Source organism: Erinaceus europaeus, chromosome 11 (genome assembly GCF_950295315.1).
Source record: "Erinaceus europaeus chromosome 11, mEriEur2.1, whole genome shotgun sequence".
NCBI lineage: Eukaryota > Metazoa > Chordata > Mammalia > Eulipotyphla > Erinaceidae > Erinaceus > Erinaceus europaeus.
The window spans coordinates 80,098,489-80,124,746 of NC_080172.1; the positions used below are offsets into that span (position 1 = coordinate 80,098,489).

The 26,258-nt window shown below is 35.8% G+C and overlaps 1 protein-coding gene across 1 annotated transcript in view; it reads right to left on the reverse strand.

The window, feature by feature from the left end:
• Positions 1–26,258, reverse strand: part of DPYD (dihydropyrimidine dehydrogenase) — a 944,675-nt gene that overhangs the window by 484,664 nt on the left and 433,753 nt on the right. Inside the window, exon 13 of the mRNA XM_016189943.2 lies at positions 10,114–10,329. Within this exon, the coding sequence (XP_016045429.1) occupies positions 10,114–10,329 (216 nt within the window). The remainder of the gene's footprint in view (positions 1–10,113; positions 10,330–26,258) is intronic.

Sequence of the window (26,258 nt, forward strand, 5' to 3'; positions counted from 1 at the left end):
GGATACACCCTATTTAGGCTATACACTTAAAAGTGACACTTTACTTACTTGAAGACATTTTTAAGTAAATAATAATTTTAATCAAGGGTGGATTTAGGCAAGAGTCATGATGAATTATTCCCAACACATGGACATTCTGGGAAAAGATGTAAATAAATAAAAAAAATAGAGGATGAAAGGGTTTAGCTAAAATAAACGAAGCAGATGGGGAAGTTGGGTGAGTAAAGGTAACTAGCATATAAAAAGGAGCTTGACTGAATAGCTATGTAGAGAAACTCTAAGTGCATCTAATGACAATTTATTTCAGAAATAATGATGATTGAATGTGAAATTCACTGAAAATCATGTAGGGAAAAAGGTACATAATTTAACGATTAAGATATCTCTTTAAAGATAGGATCTTGGCAGTGAGGTAACTACTGTGTTTTATATTTAGTGTTTTATAGTGAATATTAGATTATCCCACATGGCAATGAGTGGACTAGTGTTAAAATGAGTAAAGAAAATACAAAGACAATGAGGATATTATGGAATCCAATCCATGCTAATTTCTAATGAAGACATATTATATTAATATTTTTAATAGGTTAAACTTAAAATCTGCAAAGGAATTATTATTACTGAGAGTGAAAAATGATAAAATCACTCTCAAAAACAGTAAGAAGGCACTTCAAGGAAATTTCCATTAGGTATAATTATAAGAATTTTCCACTATTCTTGACACCAGCTGCTTACAAAGAAAGAAAAAAAAAACCAAATAAGAGGTATTTTCCATTACAAGTCAGGTTCTTTTACCAGCTGAACCAGATCAAAATTGTACATGTCAATTTATATTATTAAAAAGCCCATTTGAATCTCACCTTGTCCACTCTACCAAAATGATTAACTAATTAACAAGTGTGAAATCACAGCCTGAAACGGAAAAGAGGTGAAGATGTAATTATATTGGAAAATTGATTGGTTGCTTAGTCAACTAGCCCAAATGGTGAAATAAAAATTGAAAAAGGTAAAAAAAAAAAATTGGGAGCAATTAAAAAACTTTAATAATTTACTTGGTTAAAAAAACAGCACTTTGATCTCAAGGAAAAGATTTATGTTTGATAACTGAAATACATGCATTAATCTATATTTGAAGGCAACATGATGCATATTTTCTATTAAATAAACTAAGGCTGCCATACATTGTAATATTTAAACCAGAGATCAGTTTAGACTTTTTTTCATTTTTTTTTTATAAGTGACTCACAAAACTAAAAAAATTAACAGGGGTACAATTCCACACCGTCCCTACCACCAGAGTTCTGTGTCTCCATTTCCTTCATTGGAAATTGCAGTAATTTTCCCAAAGTCACAGATATGGGTTGACTATTATTTCTATAGCAATCTGTCTATCTATATATCTCTATATAATTCCCATTTTTTTCCTATGGTTCTGTCTTCTCTACCATCCCAAATCACAGTTATACTTATTACTACTTCTGTATGTTCCTCCTGTTTTCCTAGTCTTTCTCTGGAACCTGATGGAATTGGGTTTCAGAGCCCTCTAGTCATCTTTCCCTAACATTTCTTCCCTTCTGGGAGTATGGACCAAAATTCTTTTTGAGGTGGAGAAGGTAGGAAGTCTGGCTTCCCTAATCGTTTCTCTGCTGGACATGGGCGTTAGCAGGTCAGTCCATAACTCTAGCCTATTTCTATCTTTCCCTACTGGGGTAGGGCTCTGGATAGGTGATGTTCTAGGACACATTGATGAGGCTGTCTGCCCAAGGGAGTTCAGGACACAATCACAGAAGCATCTGCAAATTGATGTCTTAAGGGGAGTAAATTATGAGGCAGGGCAAAATATTTAATAAAAAGGAACCAGAAAGTAAAAATACAGCAGGTCAGAATAGGGGTTTTAAGGAGATAAGAAGCTATTAAGTCTATTTTAGGTATATTCATTAGGGTCCATGGTTTTAATAATTTTTGCATGAGATTGTTAGTTAACAAGAAAGTGGGCTAAAAATATTGTATGGGATAGATAAGGAATTCTGGTGGTGGGAACTGTGTAGAACTGTATCCCTTCTATCCTATGGTCTTGTCAATATTTTTTACTTTATAAATAAAACAAAAAATATTGTCTGGGAAGATGTAGTTAGAGTTAAGAATAGGGATAAAAGCTAGATTGGGACAGGGGATAGGAAGCTAACTTTTTATGTTAAAGCTCAAGACATACATACTTGAGGGTTACAGGTTCAATCCCCAGCGCCTCCAAATGCCAGAGCTGAACATGTTTCTTTTTTTTTAAGTTTAAATTATGATTCCATTTCTTTTTCTTCTTTAAATATTTTATTTATTTTTTCTTTTGAGAGAGATTCAGAGAGAGAGAGACACACACAGAGAGAAACACCAGAGCACTGCTCAGCTCTGGCTTATGGTGGTGCGGAGGATTGAACCTGGAACTTAAGGAGCCTCAGGCATGAGAGTCTGTTTGTTTGCATAACCATCATGCTGTCTCCCCCGCCCTGAACATGATTCTTATATGCCATTTTCTCTCTCATAAAATAGTACATCATTTAAGAATCAATATCTTTATTTCTAATCAAGATTTCAGCAGCAAGTTACAAGCATAAGTTACGATTTTCTGTTGCAATCCAAAAAGAATTGCTAAGAATCTAAAATATTATTATTATGTAATGTGATGTGCAAATTATCCTAACAATTTAAAATATTTTAGCAGTGATTGTCCTGAAAACGGTTTTGTGGAATTTTTTCTAGCAGATCAGTGCTAGAAATTTGTGAAAATCGAGGCAACTGTCTCTCAATTAAGATAATGTGAATAGGAACAAGCTTCATGAAATCTACATGGGAGAACAGACAACTTACATGGTAAACTGTCTGCAAACCTTATTATGGGAAGGAAATCAGGGCTACCTAGGAATTAAAAAAAAAAAAAAGACTAGTGGATAGGACATGACAGCTGTCTCCAAGTAACTGAAGAGCTGTCATGCAGAATTGTGGTTCCAATTAGAATCCTGTAATTATTCATTCATCTAGTAAGTATGCATTGCATTCTTCTGATTTTCCAAACCAATTCTTGGCACTATGTATATAGTACTGAGCAAGAAAGACAGTATCCATCTTCTTACTGAGTTTACTTAAAGTGTCTGAAACAAAAAATAAATAAATAAGCTAGTAACCAATTAATGGCCAAGAATATAGGAATTTTGTGTGTAAAGTTAAAGAGAATACAAAAGCACTAAGGTAATGTAGTGAGAGACTGCATTTTGCGTGGTCAGAAAAGATGCCTTTTAGGAAGTAACTTCTGATATGCAAACTGAATGAGAATTAAAAGCCCCTATATAAAATCTGAGAGAACAGTGTTCCAGTCAGCAAACAGTACAAACATAAAAACAAACAAAAAACAGAACATTGAAGAACTAGGAAAAAAAGCCACTGTAGCTTGAGAAAATGGCACTGAAGGATACTGACATTTGATTACAATGAATTATCAGAATATTTTAATTTTGAAAAAGCATTTATTTGACTTGAAAAATATGCAGTGGTAATGCACCAGACCTGCATACCTGAAGTCCCACATCTTTAAGTTGATAATTTTGAATGACTCACAAATGATTCTGTAAATATCCAAATGGCTCTTAGCAGGAAAAAAAAATTTTTTTTTCCTCCCAATATAGAGAAATGAGTTTGGATTTGATCAAATAGACCTTGGTTCAAATGTTGTCTTAAATTGGAGCCTTTGCAGAGGCAAATTAAATCCATACCTGCAGAACTCACTTGTTCTGACCCACAAAGTACAGTGGAAATTTTAAAATATTGTTTAACTTCAAAGCCTTTCCTCAAAATGTTCCCTCTTGTCTTGTTTTAGAAATTGCCACTTTTTGAACAAATCTAGTATGATCTCTGTTTGAAGATGAGACCACCTGGAGATGTAGACCCAGCCATGCCAGTTACAAACCCAAGTCTGAGAGAGAATATAGCCATAAAGGAGCAAGCAATCATCTATATGCTGTAACTTGCTGAAAATGTCCAAGCGAGAAAAACTACCAGTACATGATACAAAGGCAACACAGGTGAGCTCAGAACTACACTGCAAAACTCTAGACTTAAGAACAGATAACTAGTGGTATTAAGTCAATAAACTATAGGGAAGATAAGTGATGCAGAAATATTTACTAACATACCAAAATCTATAGCATGTGTCATTGGCTTTCAGAGTTAGAGGAAGGCTGAGGCCCACTTTAAAATTTGACAGTGCATCAGACTGTGTCCAGAGACTTAAACCTAGATATAGACCAGTTCCCCTGAGATAGAGCATATGTTCACACATATCCATAAACTAGGGCAAAATATATACCTGAAAGCAAAAGTACACAATAGTCTGCAGTGAGTACCCCCCAACACTTTATCTGCACTATTCCAGCCCTTAGGTCCATAGTTGTTCAACAATTTGTTTGGCTTTGTATGTTAACTCTCTTTTCAGCCACCAGGTTCCAGATGCCAGCATGATGCCGACCAGACTTTCTTGGACAGACAAACTCACCAATGTGTCCTGGAGCTCTGCTTCCCCAGAGACCCACCCTACTAGGGAAGAGAGAGGCAGGCTGGGAGTATGGATCGACCAGTCAATGCCCATGTTCAGTGGGGAAGCAATTACAGAAGCCAGACCTTCCACCTTCAGCATCCCATAATGACCTTGGGTCCATACTCCCAGAGGGATAAAGAATAGGAAAGCTATCAGGGGAGGGGATGGGATATAGCGATCTCCTTTTTTAAATAAATAAATGAATTAAAAAAAATTGACAGTGCAGTTCCTCTCCTGGAGATATATCCTAGGGAACCAAACGCATCCATCCAAAAAGTTCTGTGTACACCTATATTCATAGCATAATTTATAACATCCAAAGCCTAGAAACAGCACAAGTGTCCAACAACAAATGAGTGACTAAGAAAATAGTTGTATATATACACAATGGAATACTACTCAGCTATTAAGAATGATGAATTCTGGGGATGGGGTGGTAGCGCAGTGGGTTAAGTGCATATGGCCCAAAGTGCAAGGACCATAAGGAACCTGGTTCAAGACCCTGGCTACACAACTGCAGGGGTTCGCTTCACATGCAGTGAAGCAGGTCTGCAGGTGTCTATCTTTCTCTCCCCCTTCTTTCCCCCTGTCTTTCCCTCCTCTCTTGATTTCTGTCTTATCCAACAACAATCACAAAATAACAACAAGGGCACCAAAATTGGAAAAATGGCCTCTAGGAGCAGTGAATTCATTGCAGGCACTGAAATCCAACCATAACCCTGGAGGCAAAAAAAAAAAAAGATGAATGAATTCACACTTTTCACCTTATCTTGGATGAAGCTTGAAGAAATCATGTTAAGTAAGATAAGCCAGAAAGAGAGAAAGATAAGGGTGAATACAGGATGATCTCACTCATGGACAGAAGTTGAGAAATAAAAACAAAGAGGGGAATCACAAAGCTGAACATGAGCTGTGTTTGGTGTACTAATGATGGTGAAGGAGGACCTAGGCTGGGGGGTGAGATGTTTTATAATAAACTGAGAAATTTTATATGTGTATCAACAACTGTATTTACTGTAAACCACTAGCCCCCCTCTCAACCCCCCCCCAAAAAAAAAATCAACAGCAGTCTATTAGTCTAAAGGCTAGGAGAATAGTGCAAATACTAAAAAAATAGAGGAAACTACTAATCGTGACTTGAAATGCAGTGTGGAGCTAGGTGAAGACTGGCCTTTCTTATGGAGTGATACAGCCCAATAATGTCACTAGATATGATTTGAGGGAGAAAATGTACATGTATATGAGGATCTTACTAAATGCATTTCTAACAGAATGCTTAACGTGTCAACTGTTTCTAATCAAATATAACAAAAAGGATATAGAAAAGTAAATATGAATATGTTTACTATGTTAAGCAAATTTAGAACAAAAGAGTCCAAGTTTTTTTTTTTGGTTGGAAAAAATAAACTTATTCTTTATATCTTAATATTTCTGGAAGAATAAAGAAATGAACTTAAGGTAATCATAGTAAAAAAAAGCCTATAATATTACTTGTTTGACACAGCTATTTAGAATCAGCTTTGAAATGAGAATGAATTGCCCATGTCAATTTTTTTCACTACATGGCATAACTTTGCAAGTCATTCTCTACTACAGTTATTTATGAAAAAAACTTCAGCATATCTAATAATCAGCAATTTAATTATATTTACAAGTTAGGTTGATTTATTATCTTAAAAATTATATTGACTTTTGGGTTGGAGAGATAGCATAATGGTTATGCAAAAGACTTTCATGGCTGAGTCTTTGAGATCTTCAATCTTGAGGACCACCATAAACCAGAGCTGAGCAGTGCTTTAGACTTTTCTTCCTTTCTTTCTCTCTCTCTGTATATCTTTGATTAAAATAAAAAATATTTAAATAATACATTTATGGGAGTCAGGTGGTAGCCCAATGGGTTAAATGCACTTTGCGATGCAAAGCACAAGGACTGGCGTAAGGATCCCGGTTGGAACCCCTGGTTCCCCACCTGCAGGGGAGTTGCTTCACAAGCAGTGAAGCAGGTCTGCTGGTGTCTATCTTTCTGTCCCCCTCTCTGTCTTGCCCTCCTCTCTCCATTTCTTTCTGTCCTATCCAACAGCAATGACAACGACATCAATAACAACAACAATAATAACTACAACAATAAAACAAGGGCAACAAAAGGGAATAAATAAATAAATATTAATATATATATTTATTTCTACTGAGAGAAAGTTTGTGAACTACAATATTACTGGCATACGTAGCACTAAGAGTGAAACTCAGAACCTCAGATATGCACATCCTGTGCTTTTCCACAAGTAAAACTAATTTATTTGTGATATCAACAAGAGAAGAATTATCAAATATGTATGAGATGAGAATTATGAGGACAAAAAAAGAATATATTTCTATTTTTCATGTCTGTAAAAAATGGCTTAAAAGACCTAGCACATTCTTTGTCAAAATATTTAAAAACAGGTTATTGGCTGGGCATGGTGCACCTGGTACAGCATACACAGTACAATGTGAAAAGACCTGGGTTCAGAGGAGATCGGGCGTGTTCAGGGTAGTATGACTGTAGACAGACCTGGGCTCAATTCCTAAATTCCCACCTGCAGTGCGAGAAGCTTCACAGGGGGTGAAACAGTGCTGTAGAGCCTCTCTCTCTCTCTCTCTCTCTCTCTCTCCCTCTCCCTCTCCCTCTCTGTCTCCCTCTCCCTCTTTCTCTCAGAGCCGCCCTTTTTCCTCCCAATTTCTCCATTATCCAAAGCAAATAAACAAAAATATTTTTAAAGTAAGATTAAAAAAGGGGTCGGGTGGTGGCACACCTGATTGAGCACAGCATATTAGACCTCAATCTAGTGTCTACAAATGTCAAGAGTATAATATATGTATATGTATGTGTGTGTGTGTGTGTGTGTGTGTGTGTGTGTGTGTGTGTATGAAGAAAATCAGAAGCATGTTCCAAACTCACCAAAAAATAAAAAAAGGGAAACAAAATTCACCTAAACATATTTTCTGAGGAAATCAGTACAATATTCAGCTGTCAATCTAGAAAAACAACAAGGGAGCCACATTATCAATAGGACAGGATAATAAAATTTCCAGCAGATGTTCAGGCAGGGCTCTAATTTTTACTGAACTCCCTTGGTAAGCATTTAATTTCTTTATCCTATGCAGGCTCAGCAAATTGTACTTCATCAAAACTGTATTGTGAAATAGTAATATTTCATATGATAACAAAACTCCATAGAATAACCTTTGTTATATTAAGAGCAACCAAATTTCAAATGTCAATATTCTAAAGTTTAATATATTTTAAATAGATTGTTGAATTGGCATAATAAATTATAAGAAGGCTAATCTAAATTGGTGTGCTATGTCACACAAATAGATGGTATATATAATATTTTAACAGATAATTTAATAAAAGCTGTGGGGAAAAAAACGTGTTTATTATGAGTAACTTACTATAATTTTTAACAAAGCATAGAAACTCATAAGATAATTATTCACTACAGCTTTTAATTACTAGAGACAATATAAGAAAACAAAAACTATAGAACTAAAATCATGTAAAATTCACATTGAAAATGACTCTATATAAACCCAAAGTGGCCATCAGTACTTGTCCTGGTGATCTGCACAAATATGTATTAAGTAGTCTTTGCACAAAGATTTTGATGTATCTTCCATCAATAGAAATAAAATAGAGCTTCCTAAACTCTCTCATCATTATGTTTTATGTGCCAAATTTAATTTGAATTTGTTCATAACTCTCCTTTTGAAACAGTATCACAAATCTCCGAATTGATAGATGAAATTCAAATTAGAGGTTTCGAAGGAAGTTAGTTTCCACATTTATTTCTGTTGGTGGAGACTAATAAAGACAACTGCTCCTAGGTTACCAACAGAGACAGCATCACAAATCAATGTATGTCGCCAACAGTAAAGACAGATATCTCTGATTTATCAGAATTCAATTTTCGCAAGCAAGGAAACAAATAATTCAAAGGAGACTTTCCCCTACAATACTTCACTTGTATCTAATTAGCTACCTATTTCTGTTTACTTATAAAAATGTTTAACTAAGATAATGAATGCAGTTATTAATTTCTTTTTTAAATTTTTATTTATTTGGATAGAGACAGAGAGAAACTGATAGTGGGATGAGGAGATAAGAGAGACACCTGCAGCACTGTTTCACCTCTTGTGAAGCTTTCCCCCTGCAAGTGGGGACTGGCGGCTTGAACCCTGGGCCTTGTGTATTGTAGCATGTGTGCTCAACTGGGTGCACCACTGCCCCACAATTATTAATTTCTATGTGACTCAGTTACTTAACATTTGATTACAGCTTCAGAATAATTTTCAAATAATGAATTAAAACTAGGACCAAAATATATTCAATATTTTAAAGGTTGTAAACTGCTAAGAATTTTTATAAAAGCTGACTCAAGTATGGCTTATAAACATTTATACTTTGCTTAAAGTATTTGTTAATATTTAGCCAATTAACTTGGAAGAAAATCTCCCTTGTAATCTAAGCAAAGGGTATTTAGTAAATAGGTTTTCATGCACTGTTTTTCTATCTAACTTTTGAGAATTAAAAAAAAAATTCTAGACCATACTATTCATAGCGTCTTGTAAAACTGTCAGAATAAAACAGTTCTAAGCTTTTAGCCATGACAATACCAGCTATTGATCTTAGTAAGAGGAAAAAGGAGAGAGTGTGCTTAATGGGGCATATTTGTTTTCTATTATTTTCTTTGCCTTAGGATAAGGGTGATTTAAATAATGATATTCTACTCTTAGCCAGTAGGTTTACACATACTTAAACATTAATTATTACTAACTACCAGATAGTATTAAATACATCAACAGGTTCAATAGGGCTAGCATTTAAAACTTTATAAATAAAGAGTCTAAGAGTCTAAGAAATGTTATATTCTTTTCTACTTGAAAACCATATATGCAACCACTGAAATCAATTGAAAACAAATGCAGCACTCAGCTGTATAACATCTGAATTTGTGACTTGTATATTTTAATGAATAAACTTTAACTTTAATATACTGACAGATTTCTATTAAATTTGTCCATTTGCAATGTCAAGATGTCTAATTAAACTCAGCTGCATGCACTTTGGGGGACGTTTCTGTAATTCAAAAATTCAAAATAATTATATTTATTATCAGTACCTATGAGTTACACTGTAAGATGCCTATATGACTTGATTTACATGTCAAGATAAGTGCAAACCAAACCTAATTTTGACTTGAGTCTTATGTCTTCAACTCATATTCAGGCAGAATCCATAAAATAATTAATAATGCCAAAGTTAGAACTAAAGAGTCTGTGATTATTAAGTAAAATGGTTATGTTTATACTTGTATAGTTGATGATTCCTAGACAAGACATCGAGCAGAGGAAATGAAAGACTACTATATAATAGCAGGCCTTGAGTAGCTTATTATTTCCTCATGAGAAAAATCATCTTCTTCTTATATTTATGCACTAATGAACATACAAGACAAAAATTTAACATAACTTCAAAAATAGTTTCTTACCTTATCAAGAGAGAAAGTTTTGGTCAGGGCAAAACCCCATCCTGCTTCAAAAGCTCTTCGAATCATTGATGTACTGGTAGCTGGAGTTGCACTAGCAAGTCCAAAAGGGTTTATAAACTTCAATCCAGCCATTTCCACACTAATGTCCACAAGATCAATAGGAGTATAAAAGAGGGGTAACTCGGGTTTCGCAGAAACTGAAGTTCCATAGAGTGACTGCAAACGACAAATAGCCAATGAGTGTGTGTGTGTGTGTGTGTGTGTGTGTATGATGACTGATACTTCCATATACTATTTTACAAAACCACTTCAACAAAATATTTATATTAATAAAGATCACACCAGTCTGTTCACAATAATAAAAACTGGCAAATGTCAGTTAGCAGTGACCCAATTCAAATATCATTGTCTTTTTTTTAAATAAAAAGGCCATATAAAGAATATTGGAGAACTAAACTCAATTAAACAAACACATAAATATAGTTAAAGCACACTGAAATTCAAACATAAAACAAATAATTTCAGAATGTATCTCCCTGGTCCCATTAACCCAACTTTTTTTTTTCTTCTGATTCAATTTGTAGAGATGTCTTTAGTGCTCAGAAATATGGGCAACAAGAAGTCAGAAGGCCTAAATTCAATTTCCAGTAATCTCACTACTGTTTATGAGATTTTAGGAACACCACCTAACATGTCTGTGTCTTTTCTCCTCTACCATTTTCAGTATAGCAGCAGGAATGCTGGCAGTTTAATTTCCTCCCTCATAGGGATATTGGAAAATGCTGGAGATCAAAAGCCACAGGGAGATCTCCCACTTGGAAAATGGGTAATACATCCATGTGCACAAGCAGATATTGTTCCTTCAGAAGCCAAGCACACAGACATTATACTGGTTAATTCAAAATCTCAGAATGGTTCTCAAAACTATGTATTTATCTGTGGTAACTGACTTTTAAACATGTTACCTTACATTATGTTCAATGAAAGTACTTAGGCAAAGTAATTGGCACACTGAAGCCTTGTAGGTGCTTTATAAGTAATGCTTCTCTTTTTGAGAAAGTTATTAGAGTTTTGAGCTGGACTTTGTTTTGTAAAATCAGTCCCTCAGTCCCTCCCTCTCACCTCCCTCCCTTTCACTGTTTATCTCTGAAGGACAAATACTATTGGAAAATGTAAAAAAAAAAAAAAGTATTTTATTTCAGTCAAAATGGTTACTGAATGGACAGGGCTAGTTAATTTCAAAGTAAGAATTGCTTTCTCTTGTGAATCATCACTCAAAAGAAAAGTTATTTGAGCAGAACTTCAATTTTACAGGAGTGTGTCTTGTGTAGATAAAGATTGCAGTGACTTGCATAGAAATTATTTTTGGCCCTCTATCATTTATAATGCAAAGAAAACTTCAGTTAATATGTAAAAAGGCATCAAACTTGTCAACTGAAAGACTAATGCTTCCCTTGTAACTGCAAAAGGTACCTGATGGCATCGAAGCTTTAGCTGGGCAAAAGTCTTTTGCCAATAATGTTCTTAGTTTCAAGAAACATTTCTAAATATTAAATACAATTTCTCCTCTCTTCAAAAGGGATTTTAATACAACTAACAGAAATATTTTAAAAGACAAAAACTTTATTTTATTTTATAATGGAGGAAAGTGGGGAATAGTTTGAGCCATAATAATTTGAGGCAAGTGTGTGTGTGTGTGTGTGTGTGTGTGTGTGTGTGTGTGTGTGTGTGTGTGTGCGCCTGTGTACATGTGCACATGTGTACATGTGCATGTGTGTGAGTTTATAGGGATGAGAGAGAAAAATGCACCTAGAGAGTTTCTTTCATATGACTTGGAAATTTCTTCATTAAGGGGTTAATGGTTTACAGTCGACAGTAAAATACAATAGTTTGAACATGGATAAAACGTCCATCTAACAACACAACCCTCACTAGGTTCTCCTAGGCCATCATGTTCCAGGGCTTGAACCCTCCCTGCCTCCCACCCTCACCACAGAGTCTTCTACTTTGGTGCAATAGAGATTGTCTTACTACTGAACAATCATAATTTACAATGAATCAAGCAAATTTTGAGGTTTGGTAAATACTGAGGGAAAAAATAGAAACAATTTCCATATATGAGCATCTTTAGAAACTTAAGACAACCCAAGTCTGATGCTGATAGCAGAAATACAGACAGCACCAAACTCTTTTATCCCATGAAATGAATAGCACTATTCACTTTTTTTCTTTTTATGGTTTTGTACTATAATATCTAATCTCTCAGTCTTAGAGGTAAATTTTAGTTTGTTAATTTAATTATAAGTATATGTATTTTTAGGCAGCGGTCTACAGAGGAAGATATATGCAAGTGCTTTGATTTGTATTTCTTAGTGATGTAGTTTTATGTAAATAAAAGCATTGCTTTGAAATTCTTAAGAATGTTAATGATTCAGGAAAATGATTTAGACAAACTTTGCAAGATTTTTCTTAAGATTTAAATGAAAACACAAAGTAAAATAAGCCAAAGCAAACAAAAAATAAACACACAAAACTCTCAAATCCAATACACAATTTCTTATAAAATATATATTTCCTTTCAATGATAAAATACTATTGGTATATATTCAAGCAAGAAGCTCTGAAATATTTATTTGCAATAGGCAATATTTTCATACTATTCATACACAAGACTTTTTAATGTTATTATTTGTTTTATCTCTGAGACTTTTTTGTCATGGTGTGGTCCTACAGCAACCTAGCCTATTCAGTCTCAAAGTACACTCACATTCTAATGTATTCCTGCCTTTTAGAAGTATAAAAGCTGGTTCCCCTCTGCACCCTTGCTCAGGGAACTCAAGCATCTCAAATTTCAGCTCTCACCACAGGGTAATTTTTCACAAATCCAGCTAGCAACCTCTGATCTCAGACTTCCAAGAGACTTCAAGCCCTTTGGAAGTGGATACTTTACTGTTAAATCAAACTCAAATCCTTAAAAATGTATCTCATCACATTCCCTTCTAAAGATTATACTATATAGATATTAAATTTCAGGAAGTAGTATTTTTGCAATCATCCAATGGTTTTAGTAACATGTAAACCATCTACATGCTAAACAATGAGAATTTATCCCCAATAATATTACTGCACAAAAGACTGTTACAATGACATCAGAAATTATAAAGAAAAAAAAATGACATGCATTGACATTAACGTGTTTACACTGTATTTAATGAAAAAAGAGTGGATTAACATTATAAATCTACACAATTCAATCCAATACACACATGTTATATATAATTTATATGAATAAATGATTAAGATAATTAGATATGAGTGTTAAGAGTCTTGACAATCTTTTCAATTGTTCTGTCTGTTAACCCACTAATCTCAAAAGAATAAATATTAGCATTCTAAAAGTTATCTATGAAAATTGTGATTTATATAACCTTTGTACTTTTCTTGTAAATAATGAACACAATTACTTTACATGGGAAAAACAGAATTAAAGGAGTTATATTAAAGTATTGAAAAAAAAAGAATGAAAATTCATCAAGTGAAGGTCAAGGTATAGACAGAATATTCTTTATTTTAATTCAAACACTGCCCTAAATCAATCCTGTCAATTTTATTAATGTATTTATTATATTTTAAGGATTTATTAATTTATTTATTAGAGCTGGAGAAATTGAGAGGGGAAGAGGAGATATGGAGGGGAGACAGACAGCTGTAGCACTGCATCAGCTTTCTTGTCTCTGTACACACAATTGGGTAAATAACTACCTACCACTATATTTTCTATGGATAAAATCAATTACTTATGGTTAGTTTAGAATTTTAGCAATCAAATAAGTCATCTACTTTAAAAGCTATTTTAAAGAAAAAAACACAAAAAACTAAGATATTAAGTGCAGAGTTAAGTCAGTAAATGGTAAATCCACAATAAGATGTACTATTTCTGTTCTGTTGGCTAATCTTCCTAAAAATATAAAGATGCACTCCATACATTTGTCTGACGTGGTTGACTAAAATTTTATTTGGAAAAAAAGTCTCGATCTCAGAGAATGTAATACTGGGCTGCATATGCTGGTTCTGTCTTCAAACAGATGTAAGCTCCTTGAGAATAGTGTCTATAATTTATTTACTTTAGTAATTCCATTAATCTTTTTAATTAATTTATTTTTAATTTTAATTATTTATTTATTTTGCTTCCAGGGTAATTGCTGGGGCTTGATGCCTTCACTACGAATCCACTGCTCCTGGAGGCCATTTTCCCCATTTTGTTGCTCTTGTTATTGTTGTTATAGCTGTTGTTGCATAGGAAAGAGAGAAATCAAGAGAGAAGGGGAAGACAGAGAGGAAGAAAGAAAGATAGACACCTGCAGACCTGCTTAACTGCTTGTGAAGCGACCCCCTTGCAGGTGGGGTTCTGGGAGCTTGAACCGGATCCTTACTCTGGCCCTTGTGCTTTGCACCATGTGTGCTTAACCCGCTGTGCTACTGCCTAGCCCCCTCCTAAAAAATATTTTTCCTTTCTTTCTTTCTATCTATGTGTGTGTAAGTATATACTCCATAAAATGCATTTTAATATTATATAATTTATATGTACTACTCTTAAAGAAAACGTTATCCTTATTACAGGCAATGGTGAATAAAATAAAATCACTTTTCCACATGAAAATCCTTATATAAATAAATAAAAAATGAAACTAATTTCCAAATCTCCATTTTCCCCCTGGTTAAAGTTTTCTGCTTTTATAATTATTTTCTTTATTACTATACTTTTAGATAGAGAACCAGGAGGCATAGAGGTAGAAAGAAAGTGAAAGAGAACACAGTACTAAACTTCTCTTCAACGCAATGGTGGCAGGCTTGGCATCTGGATCCTGCACATGACAAAGCAAAGCAGCACCCTGCACAAGTGAATACATTTGAACATCATGGTGGTCTTTTACTGATTTATTTTTCCTTATTTGTCCTGTAAAAGTGAAGAACGCGTTTTCAAATGCAGGAACGGTTTATAATCAGGGCACCACCAGGATTTGTCCACAAGGGTTAACGATGAGACTACTACAGAAACAACTTCTAATGAAATATACAAAGCATAAAGACAAAAAATAATGGATGCAAACAATGACACTCAATGATTAAACTGCTAAGAGAAAGTCCAGGCTCATCAGAAAAGGACAAGAGACTGGTACACTTAGTGACAGCCTCTTTGGCCACCACATCATCTGAGGCTCTACTCAGGGAATCTTAGAATTCCTCCACAGATGTGGTGAGTCTAAACCTCTAATAGACCCTTCTGTCCACCATCACTAGTCACTTCCATCAGGAATATTAAGTACTCTTGTGGGCCCCTCTAGGACCTTTACCTCACTGTAGAGCAGCAATGATAGGAAGCGCTCCACTCTGAAGGGAAGCTGGACCAGCCTACTCTGCCACTCAAGGAAAACCAGTCCTGAAAGGAATGCACCCAATGTGGTCTGTGAGCTCCAGACAAACAAAGACTCAGAGTTTACACAGAGTCATATGATAAATATGAACATATATGGGCCCTGAATCAGATTGAAGTGGTAAACAGATGTATTTATATTTTCTCTTCAAGTTTGGGAGCTAATACTGCCCTAATCTAGTTTTTTAGTTCTATTCTCAACGCTGACTATATCTTCCCAGAAAATATTCTTAGTCTACCTCTGTTTTAACTATTAAGTTTCAGTTAAAAATTAAAAGTCACCAGGGAGTCGGGAGGTAGCGCAGCAGGTTAAGTGCACATGGCACAAAGTGCAAGGGCCAGGTGTAAGGATCTTGGTTCGAGCCCCTGGCTCCCCACCTACAGGGGAGTAGCTTCACAGGTGGTGAAGCAGATCTGCAGGTGTCTTTCTCTCCCCCTCTCTGTCTTCCCCTCCTCTCTCCATTTCTCTCTTTCCTATCCAACAATGATGTCATCAATAACAACAATAATAATAATAACTACAACAATAAAACAAGGGCAACAAAAGGGATTAAATAATTTTTTTTTAAAAAAATTAAAGTCACCAAAGTAAAAAGTAAAAAATCTCTGGGTTGAGGGTGAGGGTGAATGTTTGGCTTCACTGGGATGGGTGTGGTGGAAATGGTGTTTATGTACATTCCTATTAACTTGTAGTTATATAAACCACTATTTAATTAATATGGGAGGGGTAAAATATATATTGAATGTCTCAAATTTTTTAATTCACAGATCATAGGCTGAGTCTTTGAAATGTTGACTCTCTTAAATGCTTAGACCAGGGAGAACAGAAGCAACCGGTGGCATTACTCTATAAGGCAAAGCTATATACACATCATGTCAAAAGACATCAATTATGGTGATGTTGTGTATGATACAGCAAATCCTAACAAAGGGATTTTCAGAGTTAACCCAAATGCCAAATAATTTGATTACAGCAATAACTATCTATTGCCTTCTTAAACGCTAAGATAGCAGGAACCTTCGACTTCCTCTATAGAGTCTATATTTCCCCCAGTTCTGGAACCTCTAGGGTGGGGCTCACTTTCCTGCATGTTTCTCTCAATTCTTACCAAATAATATTGCATCTGCTGATCCCAACCTAGTTAATGCAACAAGTACCCCTCAGCATGCTTCACTTCAGACTGTGTCCAGAGACGTCAGACATGGAATGTCAACCTTGCATCCTCGTTACTTGGGTGAGACCTTCTTGGTCTCGTTACTTGGGTGAGAATCCTTTCATAGTATTCTCTAATTCCATTTCAGGTGGTTCACTTCCTAACCAAGTCCCAAAACCTAGATATAGACCAGGTCCCATGGGATAGGGTATATTTTCACATGTATTCATAAACTAGGGCAAAATATATACCTGAAAGTGAAAGTGCACAATAGTCTGCAGTGAGTCAGTATATGCAGCAAGCAAGTAGAAAGATCTAAAAAGAAACCATAAAGTTCCTAATGGAATAGTCTCTATTTAGACATAGATACCCTCCTCATCTACTTCCTATTATAATTTCCTCACTCACTCCAAAGCTAACCTTATCAAAGTAAGGACTGCAAAAGCTGAATAAGGGCAAGAGACTGACAAACTTTAATGAAGACTCTTCAGTCACTATCAGGCCACCCCATCAGCTGGGGCCCTAGTCGGGGAGTCCTGAGATTCCCAAACAGACATGATGGGCCTAGATCTTTAATAGATCCCTCTCTCCATTTTTACCAGTCATCTCTATCAGGAACAACACAAAAGACCTCTTTGTGGGCCCCCATAGGACCTTGCCCTCAATGTGGATCAACAATGGTAGAGCATGTTCCATCCTCCTAAGGGAGGCTGGATAACATGCTCTATCTTCCACCTGAGGAAGATGGGTCTTGAAAATGGGGCAGCTTGGAACATTCCTACTCATGACCATAGAACGTGAGCTCAGATCTACAGGGATGCAGAGGTCACATAGGCTCCTAAGCTGAATATGGGCCCTAGATCACATCAAAACGATGGGGTTTACAATCAACAATATTTATACACCTTTCCCATATTTGGGAGCTACTCTCTTCCCTGATCCAGCTTTATGGTCCTTTTTCCAGCCATGCCATCATCTCTCCAGACAATAACTTAGATCCACCTACATATCAGATGTCAGACTCAGGAAAAAACAAGCAAACAAACAAAAAAATCAGTATAGTCATGGGCTCTTTGGAATATAACTAAAATAGGATTACTATCTACAAAACAGAGACCCCCCCCCCCAACTCTTCATCTGAACTATTCTAGCCTTTAGGTTCATAATTAGTCAACATTTTATTTTTTTGGCTCTATATGTTAACTTTTTTTTTTTCAGCCACCAGGTTCCAGATGTTAACATAATGCCAGCCAGACTTCCCCAGACAGATGACCCCACCAATATGTCCTGGAGTCCTGCTTCCCCAGAACCCTACCCCACTAGGGAAAGAGAGAGACAGGCTGGGAGTATGGATTGACCTGCCCACGCCCAAGCTCAGCGGGGCATCAATTACAGAAGCCAGACCTTCCACCTTCTGCACTCCATAATGACCCTGGGTCCATACAGAGGGATAAAGAATAGGAAAGCTATCAGGGGAGGGAATGGGATACAGATTTCTGGTGGTGTGAATTGTGTGAAGTTGTACCCCTCTTATCCTATGTTTTTTGTCAGTGTTTCCTTTTCATAAATACAAATTTAAAAAAATAAAAGTCATGGGCCTCTACAAACATACCTAAAATATACTTCCTAGTTGCTTACCACGCTAAAATCCTTATTCTCACTGGCTCTATTCTTACCTCCTGTTTCCTGTTTATTAAACATTTTGTCCTCCTTCATATCTTAATTGCCCTTCAGACACCAAGTTGCAAATGCTACTATGATTCCATCCTGAACTCCATAGGCAGACAACCTCACCAATGTGTCCCAGAACATCACCTCTCCAAAGCCCTAGACCAAACTATGGACGAATAGAAACAGGTTAGGATTGTGGAACAACTTGCTAACTAACACCCATGTCCCGCAGACAACCAATTCAAGAAGCCAGACCTCCTACCTTCTGCACCCCAAAAAGAATTTTGGTCGATACTCCTAGGAGAGAAATGTTAGGGGAAGATGATTAGAGGACTCTGAAACCCAATTCCATCAGGATCCAGAAACAGAAAAGGAAAACAGGAGGAACATTCAGAAGTAGTAATAGCTGTGACTTGGATTGGTAGTGAAAGCATGACCATAGGGAGAAAAAAAAAGGAAACTTTTCCCCCTTATTAACAATTTTATTCTATTCTCTACTTATTTTCTTACACATATGTGCCTCCTACTTTATTTTCAGCATTTAGCATAAGACTTGGCAGAACGATGATAAGAATACTTGTTAAATGAATCAGACCAGACCTTGAGTACTTGGTCTCTTGTTTACATCCATTCTCAGTAAGATGATCCATTTAGATGAAATAGTAATCAACTATTCTACATTCATAAAAGTCCATAATTCTATCAAACACATTGAGATTAACAGTTAACTCTCACCTCTGGAACTGTTGGACTTAGCAAAGGCTCTCAAAAGAGCCATCTAGTGGGAATAATAAATAACTGCTCTGGGTAATTAAGTGACTATGTAAATATCTGCATTCTATAAACTGAATCACTTAAAGTGGCATATAAAAATCACCCATGTCACAATTTTTTCAGGGTTCAACTCAAAACAAAGCATTTTTTTCTGGCCTCCACAATCTTCAACCCCCATATTAAAATGTATTCCTTTGACTGCAAGTAACAAAAATAGCTAAAGTGATTATTCTAAAGCTACAAAATAATCACATGCTATTAAGGCAGAAATGCAGCAGGCCTCTGGGAAAGAGTGGAGATGGAGGCAGTATGTTATGTAGGAGGACTTGTTCCCTCTCTCCTCTTCTGTGTGCAGCCAGTTTATTCATCTACCTCTGTCAAGTAGCTTCTTTTGTTTCTTTATCCAGAATGGGTGAAAATTTCTAGATATTTTTAACATTACATGTTCATATATATGGAGAGTTTTAAGAATTCCAAAGTATTGGTCAGAACAGATTTCACATTCATTACATCAGAATCAGTCTGAGTAGGACTCAAGTAGTAGTGTTCTATTTTTTGTTTTGTTTTGTTTTGTTTTTAAGAGTCCCTTCAAGGAATTGCACCATACATCCAACACTGAGAATCACTACTTTAGTCCTATGAATACTCCTCTTAATTCCTAATCCTCAAGTGTGACATAAAATTTTGGCCACATTTTAACAATCAAACAAACATGATCTATTATTACCATGATCTATTATCGCCAGCTGTGAAGATACTTTAAAATGTGTTCAAATGCCTTATCTACTTTTAAGGTATCAACTTTAACAACCACAAGTATATTGTCCAACTGTCAAGACCTATTATTAAAAAATAGGACACTAACTTTATTTTCAAAACAAACAAGGCATTTGCTTGTTCACAAATAACATTTATGCCAGACCCAATGATAGGTATGTTGCTCTTATTCTCACTTTTTGATCACAGCTATTACACAGCTATTCAAGTTAGGCATTAATCTCTTACCGAAAACAAAAAAGTAAGCAACCTGTCCAAAAATAACAGCTGGTAAGTGACAAAGCAGGACCTGACATAAGAATGTATACTTACTACATTATATCAAGTTGCCCATAGTTATATAAGCATTACTTTTCCTAAACCACTAGTGGTCTCAGAATAGGAAATTGACCTGAAAATTATGACAGTACAATAGAACATTCACATAAATAAGTACTCACAGATACTTTGAAAAAGCTATTATGAAAATTAAAAAACTCATATATATATTTATTTAAGTATTAATAAGATAATCACACTATTCTTACACAAGAAACAAAATAAAAACAAATAAAACATTAGAGCATAATGTTTTATGATTTTATTACTTTTTTTTTTTTACTAGAACACTGATATTCTTCTAATATACCTGTCTTGGTCATGGAATTATAGATAGAAATTTGCATGCATAATAGTTATGTTGGGGGAAAGCAAATCACATCATAATTAAGTAATCCAACTACATTTTTGCTAATTTGCTTACTAGAAGGATTTTTTTAAAGCACTGTTAAAAGTTTTTTTTTTAATGTAACTATTGGTAATGGAATATTTGTGAAGAAAAATATGCACCACTATATTCCATCCAATTTAGTGTCATCAAACAGATTCCACTTACTCTATTTATATTCCACTGTGATCTAGCTGCACTGGCCCCTATCTTGGGGTACAGCTGCATTAGAAGTCTTCATTCTGAGATTATTTTAAAGCAAAGAATAAATAACATTGTCTAGCTACCTGTGGCTAGATTAATTTATAGGGTGGATTAATGCATTAATTAACTCCAGCTCAGTTACTTTGCCCTTTGAAAAAATATCTTTTGAAAGAAAAACTTGTACAGCAGAAATTAATTTGGATTAGCTGCTTCCACATGGTGTAAAAGCCTATATACAGTGGTTACAATTGTAACATAAGATCAGATTTAATTTTTGCATTTTGAGAAATTACTTTTGTAATGAAAATTTCAATAACTACAGAAGTCTATAGAAAAGTTTCTAAGAAATAATAATCACATTTTATTCACTTATTTTAAAAACCATATTCACACTGCTTTTAGTGAGATATTTATAAGTTGAGCAATGAATAGGGCAAAAAATAAAATCTTAAATCAAGTGTATGTGACTATTTTCCAGCTAAACTCTACTTCTACCCAAACTACCAGCTCTTCAACACTATCAAATATTATCATGTAAAATCCTGCCATCCTTCAACCAAAGGAAGCCTCTTTTCTCCAGTTCCCCCCCCCATTCTTTCTAAAACAGAACACCACTCACCTCTGACTCTAGATGATACCAAGAATCATCCTGAGAAAAATTTAATCATAATCCCATGCCATCTCTTGAGTCCTTACCCATTGAATGTTTTAATATTTTATCAAGTTTGATGAGAAAATACAAAGAAATGAGGGGAGAGAAAGAGGTCTTTACTGTGCGGCATAATAGTCTTTTCAAAATCCAAAGTTGAGTATTTGTTTATTTATTAATAAATAAAGGGAGTCATCACTGGCATGACTGCACTGCCCCTGATAGTCTGCCTTTTCCCTTTCTTCCCCCCTTTCTTTCTTCTTTCCTTCCTTCCTTCCTTCCCTCCTCTCTCTCTTTTTTCTTTTTCTTTCTTTCTTTCTTTCTTCCTTTCTTTCTTCCTTTCTCTTTCTCTCTTTCTCTTTTTTTTTTGTGAGAGACAGAGAAGGGAACAAGAGGAGACTGAGTGGTGGCGCACCTGGTTGAACACACATGTTACAATGCACAGGGACTGAGGTTCAATGCCCTGGTTCCACTTTCAAGGGGAAAGCTTTTTGAGTGGTGAAGCAGTGCTGCAGGTACCTCTGTTTCTCTTCCTCTCTACCTCCCCCTTCCTCTTGATTTTTGGCTGTCTCTATCCAATAAACAAATAAATTTTTAAAAAAAGGGAGTGAGAAGGGGACGAGACAGAGAGAGAAGGAAAGCTATTGCAGAATGGCCCCACCACTTGTCAAGTTTCACTGTATGGTGGCTGAGGGCTCAAATGCAAATACTTGCAGATGATGAAATGTGCACTCTAGGGAGTCGGGCTATAGTGCAGCGGGTTAAGCGCAGGTGGCGCAAAGCACAAGGACCGGCATAAGGATCCGGGTTCGAACCCCGGCTCCCCACCTGCAGGGGAGTTGCTTCACAGGCAGTGAAGCAGGTCTGCAGGTGTCTATCTTTCTCTCCTCCTCTCTGTCTTCCCCTCCTCTCTCCATTTCTCTCTGTCCTATCCAACAATGACAACAACAATAATAACTACAACAATAAAACAACAAGGGCAACAAAAGGGAATAAATAAATAAAATAAATATTTAAAAAAACTGGGAAATATTATAAAAAAAAAAAGAAATGTGCACTCTAAATGAGCAACCATCTCCTATCATATAGAAGGATGATGATGGAAGAAGGAAAGAAATAGGGGGCCAGGCCATGATGCACCAGGTTAAGCACACATAGTACAAAGGATCCCAATTCAGGACCCTGCTCCCCACCTGCAGGGGGGTCGCTTCACAAGTGTTGAAGCAGGTCTGCATGTGTACATCTTTCTCTCTCCCTCTCTATTTTCCCTCTCCCCTCTCAATGTCTCTGTGTCCTATCCAAAAAAAAAAATGGCTACAGGATCAGTGGATTCACAATGCAAATATGGAACCTCAGCAATAATCCTGGAAGCAAAAAAAAAAAAAAAAGAAAGAAAGAAAAAGTATGAAAGAGATATACAAAAGCATGTGTGTGTGTGTGTGTGTGTGTGTGTGTGTGTGTGTGTGTGTGTGCATGCTTAAGTGACTTTTTCTTAGAAACAGAATGAAGAGTATGTAGGTAACAGGGAATGGTGTTGCTTGATTCTGAACCTGGGAATGTCTCCATTTGAGTAGTGATGGTGATTTCTTTGAGAATGTATAGAAAGAGTATAAGTAGAATCATGCATATATCAACAGAATTACAAGGAAAAGGGATCTTTTCAATAAACTGTGCTGAGAAAAATGTGTTGAGAAATGCAGAAGAATGGAACAGGACTACAACATGCCACCATGAACAAAAAAGCAATTGTAAATGCATCAAAGTCTGGGATGTTAGACAAGAAGCCATAAAATAGTCACTAAAACATTGTCATAACATCCCAGGATCTTAGCTTTGGAAATGTCATCAAAGACTCAAACCCAACAGCAAGAAAAATATAGCAAAAATTTAAAACAAAAAAACAATACAACAGTAGGACTACATCAAACTGACAAGCTTCTTCATAGTAAAAGGAACAATCACCAAAATAAAGACATCCTACTGAATGGGATAAAATACTTTCATAATTTATTTATTTATTTATTTTGGGTAGAAGCTGAGAGAAATTGAGAGGGAAAAGGGAGGCAGGAGGGGAAAGAGGCACTTTTTCACTGCTCCTTAAGTTTCTACACTGCAGGTGGAGACCTACAGCTTAACCATGAGCCACTGTGCAATGTAATATGTGCACTCTTCCTAGTGTACCACCACTTGGATTTTGACGAAAATATTTATATACCATACATCAGACAAAGGATATATGGTGTGTGTGTGTGTGTGTGTGTGTGTGTGTGTGTGTGTGTGTGTGTGTGTGTGTGTGTTTATTCAGTAACCATTTACAAAGTATAGAGAAAACAAAACCTGAATTTTTAAATTATTTTTTCTTTATTATTGTGTACAGACAGGGAAATTGAGGAAGGGGAGGCAAGATAAGGAGAGAGACAGAGAGACGCCTGCAGCTCTACTTCACCACTCGTGAAGCTTTCCCATGCAGGTGGGGCTTGAACTGGGGTCCTTGCACACTGTAGTGTGTGTGCTTAACCAGGTGTGCCACCACCTGCCCCCTCAAAAACTGAATTTTAACCAAACAAGATATCCATATGTTCAATAGACACATGGAAGAATGCTCAAAATCACTGCTTATCAGAGAAAGACAATAATGAAATACCACTTCACACCTGTGAGAATGGCATACATTAGTTGAGTCTGTATATAGTACTCCTATAGCCATCATCATACATTTCAATGGTGAAAACCTGAAAGCACTTCCACTTAGATCAGCTACAAGACAGGGCTGCCCACTATTACTGTTACTATTCAACATAGTTTTGAAGGTCCTAGCCACAGCAATTAGGCAAGAAAAAGGAATTAAAAGGATACAGATTAGAAAAGAGAGTCAAACAGTCTTTCTGCAGATGGTATGATGCATAGAAAATACCAACAACAAAAATAAAGAAGGAAAGCAGAAAGTTTCTGGAAAATTTTAAGCAATATAGTTAGATTATAGGTTACAAAATCAGTGGTATTCCCCTATGAAAACACTGTCAGAAAAAGAAGAAAGTTGATTCCATTTTTACTACACAATAACAACAATCAAATATCTAGGAATCAACCTCACAAAATACCAAAAATTATGCATACCAAAAATTATGAGTCCAGGGAGTCAGGCAGTAGTGCAGCGGGTTAAGTGAACTTGGCGCAAAGCGCAAGGACTGGTATAAGCATCCTGATTCTAGCCCCTAGATCCCCACCTGCTGGGGAGTTGCTTCACAGGCAGTGAAGCAGGTCTTCAGGTGTCTTTCTCTCCCCCTCTGTGTTCCCCTCCTCTCTCCATTTCACTCTGTCCTATCCAACAACAAGGACATCAATAACAATAACAATAACTATAACAATAAAACAAGGGCAACAAAAGAGAATAAATAAACATTAAATATTCTGAGTCCCTATTTAAGAAAATAGAAAAAAAAATACAAAGAAATGGAACGATAACCCAGATTCAAGAATCAGAATAATTAACATTGTCAAAATGATTATGCTGCCTGGAGTTATAAACAGATTTAATTCAGTCCTCATCAAGGCTGCACCAAATTTCTTTAAGAGGTTAGAACAATGGGGGGAAAGCAGAAGGAGGATAGAAACAGAGTGCAAGACCATGGAGAAGCACTTAAATTGGTGGAGGATGTGAGGTAGACACTTATCATGAAGAGATAAAAACTTTACTAATAGAACAACAACTTCCTTGTTAATCATGATTTCACCAATAAAGTAATTAACATAATTTGGCATATTGTCTTTATGACTATGAAATGAATGGTGCAATTTATCAATTGAGATACATCATTAACTTTAGTTTCTTTTAACTTTTAATACACCATCTATCAGGAAGATACCACTGAGACTACTATTCAGATAACTTATTTCATATAACCCAAGGGCTTATCTATTGAAAGGATAAAAAACTGAACTAGCTTTAAGAAATGGGTTGTAAGTTACCAACATGGCCCCCACCAAATAGTAAGATGTTGATAAAATTTCACAAGTGCCAATCAAAAAGTTAACAACTGCCATACTCTCAGACCTGGGGCAAAGGTGGCTGTCAAGATGTCAATGAAAAGAGTAAGAAAAACCTGGTGGCCAGCCGAGAGCAAATCCACGTCACACAAAGTAGTCAGTTCAATAAAGGTGAAAGTGATGAAGGTAAATAAAAGAAGTTTGACGTGTAAGAAAGATGACAGCCACAATGTTAAATATTAAGACATAGAGTGAAAAGTTCCAAAATTGTAAGTTAACATCCTATCAGATGTTAACCTGCTTTTGTGTTAATCCTTGTATTTTTATTTAACTTTTGTACTTCTGGGAGGAGAAGTCTCTGAAGTAAGTTAAGGTTCAGGAAGAAAGCCAGTTTAGTTGTTCTGAGGTTACAATGTGACCCTAACCAGGTTAGTATAGCCACTTTAAATCTCACCTATCTCATTTTTAAGATACATATTGTGAAGGACTAGTTGTGAGGATCAACAGGAAAAATCATAGTTAACTGATGCATTCATTTTCACCTTTCTCTTTCCACGTTAATTGTACTCTCATCACCTATTTCAGCAGCCAATGGTATTATCTCACTATGAAGTCAAGTGAATTTGTTAAATCTACTCCCAAATCCTTATTGGCCCCACAACCTGAACTCTACCTTTGGCATATTCAACTTTTAAGTATTTTTATCGTCTCTTTCATAGTAGACATTTAATTGACCAATAACCTTCCATGTGGCTAGTACTTAACTGAGGCACTAAGGAAACCACAGAG